General features: G+C 43.5%; 1 protein-coding gene across 1 annotated transcript; it reads right to left on the bottom strand.

Moving 5' to 3' along the window:
* Positions 1-1,601: 1,601 nt before the first annotated feature.
* LOC148595934 (uncharacterized) lies at positions 1,602-7,971 on the bottom strand. Its single transcript, XM_088537430.1, has 6 exons — positions 7,950-7,971; positions 7,485-7,536; positions 6,913-6,991; positions 5,965-6,013; positions 2,933-3,142; positions 1,602-1,969 (listed from the first exon to the last, which is right to left on the bottom strand). Exons 1-6 carry the CDS (start codon positions 7,969-7,971, stop codon positions 1,602-1,604), a joined length of 780 nt encoding a protein of 259 aa, XP_088393556.1.
* Positions 7,972-10,767: the final 2,796 nt, after the last annotated feature.

Here is a 10,767-nt window from a genome sequence, read left to right as displayed (position 1 = left end):
AGGGAATAATCAGCAGTGCTAGGACTTGTAACTACCTATTGCACACACTTGTACGGGCTTCAGGGGTGTCAGAAACACAGAATGTAGGAAGCACCTCACTGTTTGTGTGGTCCTCCACGTCCTGGAGAGGACCATGTGGTGACCGCAGTTGTCCCACTCAGGGCCAGGGAACTCAGTGTTTCTTGTGATAAGAGATGTTAGTTATTTTGTTTATTTTTTCCATGAAAAAGAGCAGAGAGAGGCTCAATAAAAGTTGGTCCTCTAGGAAGTTGAAGATAATGTTAGAAGCTACTGGCAACTAAAAATGTCAATGTATCTGAGAAGTGATTGATCCTGGATCTTGTGGAAGCCTTACTGTTGTTTTCAAGATGTTACCGAATGAATGGCAGGAAATACCTGTGGCAATGAACTTCTTACCAAGTCATTAATAATGAATAGAAAAAAAATACATGTTTAGAGAGAAAGCCTTGGGCTGGGTAGAGAAGGGAAGACCAAATGCTCTAGCAGATGTGAATATAGGGGAACTTGCTTCTGTTTAGATTACAAAAATATGAATAAAGTTCCAATTTTTTCTGGTGAATTTGATAAGTTCACGCAAAGCACATGCCTCGCAAGCAGGCAACCAGAAGCTCCAAAAAGAAATGTCTATAGATTCCTGGCAGGAAAGAGGCCAATGGGTAGTTACGGAGAGGCTGTTGGAAAGCAGAGAAGGGTGCTGCACCCTGACTCTGTGGGTGCGTGAGCAGATGAGGCCTGAGGGGTGCTCAAGGCCATTTAAGGCCAGAAACATCTGGGAGTTTCTTGTGTATTTTAGGGATAAGCAGAGACAAACAGAAAAAGAACTTAAAATACTAATATTGGGCAGAGTAGAGGCAGCCTAAAAAGCCAGAGGCCGAACTCCCTTTATAGTTATTTGTGGTACTGGGTAGGATTGCTTAGGATTGTATTTGTGGTTTCTATTCTTTCCCTCACCCTCAAAAATTGTAATGAATTCAATCTGCCAACTAACTGCCAACACACTCCAGCACTTGCAAAAGCAGCTGACCCTCCCCACTACCCCTGCTCCAAACTAGGGTCTCACCCTGGGCATCCAAAACACGCCAGGTTTTGCTCCAGCTCCTATGCAAAGGCAGTGCCACAGCACGTAGTTTACTGGATGTGCCATTATTTTGTAGCAGTTGTCCAAAGTTTTGCAGGATATTCACATAAAAGGTTTCTTAGCGAGTCACCTCAAATACCCTCCCAGCATAGTCACATTACCTGTTAAGTAGGAATGGGAATTTGACCAAACTCCAGAGCAAGTTGCTTTTATTTTGGCCAGGTATTCCTTATTTTGCCATGCTCTGCAGATTGGTTCACCTGACACTGCATGGGAACAGTGAGTTTCTGCCCCCCTGTAATAGTGGTTTGGGGGAAACCAAAGCCTTTTCACCTCTACCTGTTGTTAAATAAAGCATATTTGGGACCTATAGCTGTCAAAAGCCATTTACAGAGGATATTCACCCACAGTGCCATGTCAGCCCAGCACCCAGGCATCCTAAAAACTATTGCCATGTGCAAGCAGAGATTAACCCCAATCCTGGCCCTACTTCAAGAGCCCGTCACAGTGTCAAGCCGGCTAGCTGAGCCATTTCCCCAACAATGCTCTTGGCCTTCTCACTGTTCTCCTTGGAAAGCTCTTTGACCAGTCTGACTTTTTGAATATTCTCTCTTAGATTATCTTCTAGTCGTACCTGGTCCAGGTACTCTGGGTTTTCAGATTTGATTATCTCCGCAAACTGCATCTGGTTCTGAAGCACCGAACTGGTCATTTGCTGCAGGCGAGCTTCTGCTGCAAGGACCTGCTTTGTGAAGTGACTCAGCTCCTCCATGTGCTGCTGGACCTGCTGCAGTTGGTCAGGCACTGTCTCCTCCGTTACCACGAGTGAAAAACTGTAGCCCTCCATGTGCACCTGAACCTCACAGTCACCTGAAAAGACAAAACAGCATCTGTGGTGTGGCTTGTGTCTGGTTAGAAGCCAACAGAGAGGTGTCCAAATGCTTTTGTTTCTGCGAAACTATGCACATGGAGCAACAGCTCTTCAATGAGTGATGATGAAAAGAATCCATAAAATAAGCTTGTTTCCCATTTCCTTATCACAGCCTCTACTCTGTGTGTGATATAATAGAGCTATTTGGCAGCAGCGAGCCAACAGGCTCCGTTTAACTTCCGTAAGTGCACAGGGCCAAAATCATCCCCGATACAGCTGCTCTGGCTTCCCTCTGGTGAAATCAATAGCCTTCCCACCTGCCAAAACTTGAGCTAGCTTTTCTCTTTGCTCATTTAGTGAAAAGAGTAGGGTATTGGGTGAGTCTTTTCTGAAAGGCATATTGCAAATCCGTCCTAATCTTCCCTGAGACCCCTCATTGTTTTCCTGATCAGTCCCACCAACTTGAGGCTTTTCTTTCCTCTGAGTTTCAGGGTGATTTCTGAAGTATCATGAAGGCTGAAGTCCCACCTTGGGGCAGGGCTGGACTTAGTGGCACGAGATAGCCCGATCTGGTAGCATTTTCAAGGCCAGTCAGCCCAAATGGAAACTTAACATGGTACCATAGGGTAGAAACAAGCTATAAAAATGGCAAGCATCTGCAGAAATCTGGCGTATATTTTGGCTGTGTGATACAACCTGTAAAGCCACAATGCTCTTGGCTTGAGCAGAGTGTTTGCAGACAGGGATCCTGGGGTGGCACCTCATCCTGGGGACCCTCCACAGGGCTGCTGTGCTCTCAGCACCCTCACACCAAGCACCAGGGATAGCCAAGTGATCACTTTCCTAGGGAACATTGAAGTAAGCCTATATCATGAAGAAACTTGTAAACAGTGCTGTTAATTCACGTGATCCTGATTATTCCCATGTCCCTTTGGTTTATTCTTATCTTTCTGTGCGCTTACCGTATTTCTGCTCTACGTGCCGCAGGCAGGCTGCGAGGTCAGCGATGAGAGGGCAGCCAGAAAGCTCCTTCAGCTTCCGGGCAGCTTTCTCCATGGCAAAGCGGTTCTCCTGCTGCTTGCTGAAAGTACTGGCGATATTCGAGAATGTGCTGTCGATGTCGAGTACACTCACCAGCTTCATTGTGAGGTCTCCCTCCTTAGCAAAGACCTCTGGAGAAGTTAAAAACCCAAAGGAATGTTGGAGTTGGCAATAGAATAAATCAGCCAGGGACTCGGGGAGCGGGTGAGGGTGGGAGAAGGGAGTGGGCATGAACTCAGTGTAGGAACCTCGCTTATATGACATGATCAGACTCTTCCTTTGACTTTGCTGCTTCTGGCTGTCTTCGTCAGTCCCTCCGAAATGAGTGAAATGAAGTGAAAGTGAAATGAAATGGAAGTCAAAGGCAATCTGAGTTACTCATGGGAGGCAGGTGACCTTTATGAAGCTGCAGATGATTAAGTCATCTTGGAATGTGAGGCTTTATGAGAACTCTTCCTTTCTGTGACTCCCAAATCTTGTTCTTAAGCAAACAGGGAGCTGAAGCCACATCTTCTGAGTGCCTACCCTGCTATCTCTTAAAACTGAGCTGAGAATTTTCCATGAAATAGGCTGTTTGTGACTTTTACTATTTTTTTTCCAGGCAGAAATGCTGGTCTGCTGAAACTAGAACTTTACAAGAGGAAGGAGAGATTCAGAGAAATATCATAGCAAAACCATTTGGGGTAGGAGTGGGGGGACTGAAACTGAAGTGGTCTGTATCAGCCACTTTCAAGTGGTCACTAAGGCTGTGAAGGCTTTTTACTTTGAAATGTAAATTGGTTCTTGAGACATTCATCTCGCTTCCTGCACATTTCTGGAGCTCTACCATGTTGTCCATGGTTAGGAGAAGCATAAACCCCTTTCTCAGCCTGAGATGAGATGATGCTGAGGGGTTCTCTGACAGCAGATGCTCCAGAGCAAAAGCAAAGAACTGCTCGCTCTGTAGCTATGGGATGTGTTTCCTCCACAAGGACCTCATCCCAATTACCAGGAGAAAAACAGATACTGGGACTCACACTTAGTAGCTAAAAATCATCTTGGCTCTGCTCAAATTGAGCAGAATATGCTGTTTTGCAGTAGCTGAGGATCTAGTTCAGTATTTTTCATACCTCCACTAGAATAGAGTTTTTCCTCAGCAAGCAAATCTTTGCTCCTTACACAAAGGAAATACATAGCTTGAGAGCTCAAACTCTCTTAGAACATGCTCTGTTCACAATAATTAGAATTTGACATTCAAATCCCTTAAGCAGCCTTAGGAGTTGCAAAGCAGTTGCACCTCTACAAACACTGGAGACCTAATTAGAAGTTCACTTATCCAACTGGAAATCGGAGCAGTGATTCCATGACAGCATTCTTAGACCATAGTTTGTTTTACAAACCTGCAGAAACCTAATTGCATCTCCTGAGCAATGGAATACATGATCCTTTTTCTAGCAGTATTTCCAGCAAATGTCAAAGAGGTTTGTTTTTTTTTTTTTTTATAGGAGGAAAACTTTGGTCTCAGTTTTAAACAATAAAATCTCTTTAGTAGGCTTCCCTTTTGCCAAATTAATGCTCAGTGTGCTTTTTTTTTTTTTTCCTTTTCTGTTTTGTTTTTAAGCATCTAACTTTCCTTAACAAATTAAAAAAAAAAAAAAGTGTGAGGAAGGAATGGGCTTTTTTGTTTTTCCAAATAAAAGGATGGTTCATAATAGATAGAAATGGAGAATTAGCTCTAGAGTGCCATAGAAGATCAAGAGCTATGTCACTTAGATATATTCCTTCTGCTTTACACCAGCATAAAAGAAGGAAAAGTTGTTTCTATCAAGTTCTGTCTAATTCCATAAAATGTATTCAAAGATAGTCAATGAATAAGTGCATACTTCACTAGACTACCTGAGGGATATTATATTGAACTAATCTGATGGAAAAATTCAGAGCAAAATGTGAGCTAATTACTCATCCCACAGCTTACTAGTTCTTGGCTCCGTTCCCACTGAATGGTTATGCCTGGTCTTTGATGGAAACATGGGGTTTCCATTTAAGAAAATGAAAATATACAAAGAAACTTGTCTTGTTTTCAGGAGAAAATCAGATTTTTCTTTGGAAAAAAAATATCCTGGACAACATTAAAGCACAGAAGTATTTACTGAAAGCTAGACTATTTCAGCAAAAGTCTGAAAGACAGAAGCCAGAAGGAGTGCAGTTTGTAAGTGGATGGCACCGTCTGGACTTCGGATGTGCCTTGTGTTAATGACTAAACTGGTGTTAGGGATGGGGCCTGTCCTGCCACCCTGCTTTAAAGAAGCCCTTGTTATGGGGACTCTGTAGCAAGCGTGTGACACACAATGCTGTAAAATCAGAACAGCCTATGTATTGGGCTGGAAAAATTCCGCTACTTTGTCATATGCTTTTCCTTCGTACAAAGTTATTTTGATTTTCACTGGCATTTCTATGTCATAAATTATGCATTGCGCATTCTGCAATTTGGACACATTTTTAGGCTGTACTTCTTGTAAACTAACTATTGGGGAGGGGGGAGCCTTGTATTTTCCCCCATTTCTTCTGAATTTAGTGTTTTTTCACTTCCTCTCCTAAATTGTCCCAAAGTGGCTACCCATTAGCAGGCCGGCAATGACTTTTAGAAATGCTTGGCAGTTTGCAAAGCACTTGGATATCTTCTGGCTGAAAAGCATTGCATAAATGTGAAGTCATGGTGCGTCCTCTTTTATAACTGCATGTTTACAGTATCTGGCAGAGGGTCTATACCATTATTTTTTGTTTCTATTGATGGCGGTAAAGGGAGGTGCTGATAATTTGTGTACATTTTCTTGTGTATCTTGTGTACGATTTCAGCACCGGAGTATTTTTGGTTGGTTCCAGAGTGTTTTAATTATCACTTTACCTTCCACAAAGAAGGGTAGTGGGGTTCAGTGATGGGGACTCACGAATAAAATAGTGAAAATCTTATTACCAGTATTTTGGCAGGGCTCCCACGTATCTGCCATAGTAAGTGGTTCCTCCTGGGAAAAAGAAAGTGATTATATCTTTTCAAAATGAAGAGAAATAGCTTTGCACAACAGTTTTTCTGATGCCTTCACATAAGATGTGGGGTTTAGATAGGGAATGGGATCCTGACCATGAGAGGGATATGAGCAATGGAGAGAGCAGGAGGCTGGGCTGATTTGGATGTGAGACTGGACCCAAATCACCTCCCACCCTCCACTAAATCCAAAATAACTGGGCTTCAGATTCACACAAACTATGTGGCCCAAAGGAAGAAAAAGCTTCCTTCAAAATACCTGTTAAAACCCAGTTCTGAGGGGTTCCGAGGAAGGCAAGGCGCTGGTTTCCTCACCCATCGCAGCAGAGCCTATAGCTTCCCTACATCTTTTGCAGCTCCACCAGCAGAAACTTTCTCCGTTCCCCATCCATCAGTTTCTGAGCCAGATCTGACTGCTTTGCAAAGCTTGGCCACTTTGGAGCAAAGGCCAGGCCTGAGCCCCGAGGAGCAGCCCAGGGTGATCTGTTGGGTGATGCTTGATGACGTGCTGGCACGGGGCTCTCCTGCTGATCTCGGGCTGGATGGAGAAGGCTTTTCCTGGTCTTTAGCCTCCATTACATGCCCTGGTATTACCACCCGAAGCTGTTACCTGCCTATCGTCACTATGTCGCACACTTCATAACTCCCCCTACCAAATCCTACCTCCGTCTCCCAAGACCGTCTGGGGACAAAGTGCTGGAAAAACATTTTCCAGTCAGTTCAGGAAGTCTTTAGAAATTAAGAAAGAAAAGTAAAAGAAAGTAGGGTCAGTTCTATCCTCTCAATGCCTCCATTTCTGTTTTTTTGTTATAGACCTTGCAGTAAAGCCAGTTCAACTCAGATACTGAACAATGGCTCTGAGAGCAGGTCAAATCTTACAGGAAAATTCCTCACATCTTCCCTTGACAGCTGTGTCAGGACAAAATTGAAAATATCAACAAAGTTTTTCAGCATGAATCTGAAATTGTAAAAAGCAACTGCATTTTAGATGAAAAAGCTGCACTGTGACAGTGCATTGGTAGGCAACGATGACACTTAGCAGCAGCAGTGATAGCTTAACCCTTCACTGGAAAATGAATAATCAGCAATGACATATGTCTTGGGAATATTTTATATATTAATGCACCAACAGAGTATGTCATTGCTGATGATGACACCGTCTGGAGCATTGTCTCCCTTGAAAAGTGAGTGCAAAAAAAAAAATGCTTTTTAAGCATGAAGAAAGGATATCAAAGAAAACTTGTTAAACATCTGATAGCGCTTGTCATGCATAAGAAAACCCAAGCTGAGATAAGGGTGAAGAAGGGAATCTTCGCCACCTCTGACCACTCCAAGCAAGGATGACTGTGGGTCTGGTTGCTCATCACGACACCACCAATAACTGTCCCCTCCCCATCCACCCCATGTCCTTGCTGATTTTTTTTTCTGGATAAGGGGACCTGCCTTCTTACCTCTTCAGGAGAAGCTGATGGCAACCGTTGTAGACAGCAACAGCAACAACACCTGGGAAAGAGGGATGGAAAAGTGGAGCACTCCATTCGGATGCTTGAAGCAAGGTGGCTTGCAGCACAGAACACCTGCAACCCAATTGCAGAACAGTTGCCACACGGGCTTAAGATTAAATTTCACTGGAAGCTGCTCTCTTGCCCAAGCATTGCCTGTTTCTTTTCCACCCTGCAGTTTTGCTTTTGTTTCTTTTCTTTCCAAGCCAGGAGTTTCGTTTTTGTAATTGGCTTCTAACAAGTTGACATCTGTCCTGCAAACAAATTTGGGATTATCAGACAAACACTCGTGACTTGAAGGTGTGTCTTCCTCCCCGCTCCCAGGCCAGTGGGCCAGGACAAGGTGGGAGATCCGATTCCTGCCTGTCCCAAGGGAACTGCGGTGACCGCGGGCTCGCTGATGGCAGCACTTACCAATGTGCTGAGTGAGCATCATCGTGAAAACACAGCTGCATCTCCCACAGGATATTTATTGTGCAGATGAACATGGCAATTTAGGGCTGTTTGAGGATAACGTTAAGCAATGCTCACCCCCAACCCTGCATTTCAACATGTCCCCGTGGGCTTAGCCTCAACGAGCTCTTCCGATAGTACCTGTGCACCCCAGCTGGACCATTTCTTTCATATTCTATTCTGTTAGACAAAATTCAGCCTTACTATTACAGTTAAAGATAAATTAGACTCTAACCGAACAACCAAGGAGCCGTAGCACACCTAAATGGCTGAAGTCGTCGGTGTGAGCAGTGATCTGTAATAGCAGCACTAGAGCTCGGATCCTCCTTCAGACACAGCAAGACTAAGCGGATGGGCGCTTCCCTCCTGGCTCTCCAAGGAGCCTCCTTTAATTTTTAGAGGGTTCCCATAACACAGTTTCCAGGCAATAAAAGGCAGAGGCATTGGTTCACCATCTCTTCTACAGCAAATTTTGATTGCTAAATAAGAAACTGAGATCTCCCATATACTTGGGTGAAAGGAAGCTGAGATTCCAAATTGCTTGTTATTAACCGCAATGGGCTGGGCTGGTTTTGCTTTCTTTTCCCTCATATCCCCTCCCTCCTCCTCCTGTGACATCTTTTCTCTTTCATACCAGTCTTTCAACCACAAATCCCAAGTCAGAACTTGTGTCTAAGGCCTCCTGCCCATTCGCTTACTCATACAAAATGGTGCAATTAGTTTATTGTAGTCTCACCACAGTTGTTTTATTCATCACAAACGTAAGGCTCCTGTGAAGTACGCCCAAGAGAGGTAATATCATTTTAACAAAACTGTCCTGATGAAAGAAAGCTGAGAATCCAGGGAGAAACGGTAGGCTTATATACTTAGAGTGTTTCTTAACATTTTACTGAAAGAAATATTATTTATTTCATATAATAATGAGTATACAGCCTGTTCAGAGAAGAAGCTACATAGTAAATATATGTGGAAAAAGTCAGAAAGGACAATGTTGTTAGCAAACTCCAGAATTAATCTTCGTAAGAAGATGAAGAATCTGCTCTTACCTTGAATGGGTCAGGGATGAAAAGGTAACCTTCTGGAAAGGGAGTGCATATCCAGCAGAGAAATGATCATAGAGGTTAAAATGCAGCTGTGACAGATGCCAAGGGACTCCTGCCTGTATCCAGAGAGCCAGTCCTAGGGCACAGGAATTGCCTGAGAGCTGTGGATCACCTCATGGCAAGAGGATCATTGATGTACAACGCGAGGAAGGTGCATGGCATGGGGGTCTCAGAAGTGATGTTGTTTTTGTAGTGTAATCTTAGCTTGCGTTTTGATCAATTAGGGCAACTCGAAGTGTGCTAGATACTCCTTTTCAGAATTTTGCAGGAAAACTAGGGTAGGTCAACCCTGCAAATCAGCTGTATACGCAAGTTGCTATGAGGTTCTTCTCTAGCCTTTTAATGAATGCGAGCTGCAGTTTGTTTTGCTTTGATTGGGTCAGAATCTCATATAGAAACCCTGATAAATGAACGAGCATTTTGTGGACTGGACTGTCAGCATGTGCCTGGTTTGAATCTTTCTATCCAAAATGATGATGAACTGTGTTCTGAATTTTGGTTTACAACCTGGCTCACACAGTGATTTCTTAATGTCAAGTCTAAATGCTGAAATGGTTTCTACCTTTGTGTTTGATTTTTTATTATTATTATTTTTCCCAGTCAATATCTGAAATCTCCTGAGGTTACATTAGTCTGGGCCATTGACAAATGCACATCATTCTCCCAGTCCATTACAGTTCATTTTAATGCCTGTAGAGAGCTTTACAGGGGTCTGCATTATTTTTTTCTTTTAAAGAACAACAACAACAAGCTGAGATACAAAATTGGCCTGTCTCACGATGACAAAGTGCCATGAGGTTCCCAGACTGCTGTTAAGAAAATACAGCTCATACGCATGGTGCCCCTGCCCAGCTATGTTCCATCTGCCAGGGGATGTTGAAATTGGGCCTTCCTGGCGCTGCCTTTATTTACCGCAGTGGCGTTGACTTCATGCGCTGGGGCCCTTTCCACTTGGGTTGCCTCAGCCAAGGTCATCATTGCGTAAAGCATGAGCCCGCAAATAGCAATTTCTTGCTATTTCGGAGGAGAATTACTAGTTCTGTTTGCATCAAGGACTATGAGGAATCCCTGCTACACTTGGGACGTGGCAAAGCTGACTTAGTCAGAGTTTCTTGGATTAAGCAGTAAGAAAAAAAAAAAGAGCTCAAAAGATGAGTCACTGCTGAATATGTGCTGTGTAGCTTCTCGTGGAAATGAGCGTGCTTAAAAAATCATATGATCTGTCTATATTTTTCTATTTATTCATATAGACATCTGTCTATATATACATGGATGTGTGTATATATACATGCGCACACACACATATGCAGCAGCTCACGTACACCTACACACATAAATGTATGCCTATAAATATGTAGCACCAAATTCAGAGTCGTGTTGAGTGTACCTGCTAGGCCATGAAACCTAAACATACTGCATCCCCTTGCTTCCCTCTCCTGTGCCTACTTCTCCAAGGGATTAATGCCTAAAAAAGTAGAGGAACGCAAAGAAATGATTCTCTGTGTAACAGCTACAGCACTTGCGAATCAGGGTTTTAAGGAATTTTGATGCCCACCTCTCAATGAAATACCAGAGTAGATGCTCATCTTCTGTTGCCTGCTCAGGTATCAAGGTAGAAACTCTCAGAAATTCGCTCGTCCTTTTCTAGGCCATGATTTGTCATCGGTTTAGGTGGC

Source organism: Tinamus guttatus, unplaced genomic scaffold, assembly GCF_059628265.1.
Source record: "Tinamus guttatus ecotype Peru unplaced genomic scaffold, ASM5962826v1 Tinamus_guttatus_pri_ptg000045l, whole genome shotgun sequence".
Lineage (NCBI taxonomy): Eukaryota > Metazoa > Chordata > Aves > Tinamiformes > Tinamidae > Tinamus > Tinamus guttatus.
This window is presented reverse-complemented; position numbering and strand designations above follow the sequence as displayed.

What these genes read in the sequence shown, in the direction of transcription:
- LOC148595934 (XM_088537430.1), bottom strand. Translation starts at nt 7,971, where the DNA reads ATGATGCTCACTCAGCACATTG. An exon ending in GATGCTCACTCAGCACATTG is followed by an intron (nt 7,537 to 7,949) that starts GTAAGTGCTGCC and finishes CCTCTTTCCCAG; the next exon opens with GTGTTGTTGCTGTTGCTGTC. An exon ending in GGAGCCCTGCCAAAATACTG is followed by an intron (nt 3,143 to 5,964) that starts GTAATAAGATTT and finishes TAACTTCTCCAG; the next exon opens with AGGTCTTTGCTAAGGAGGGA.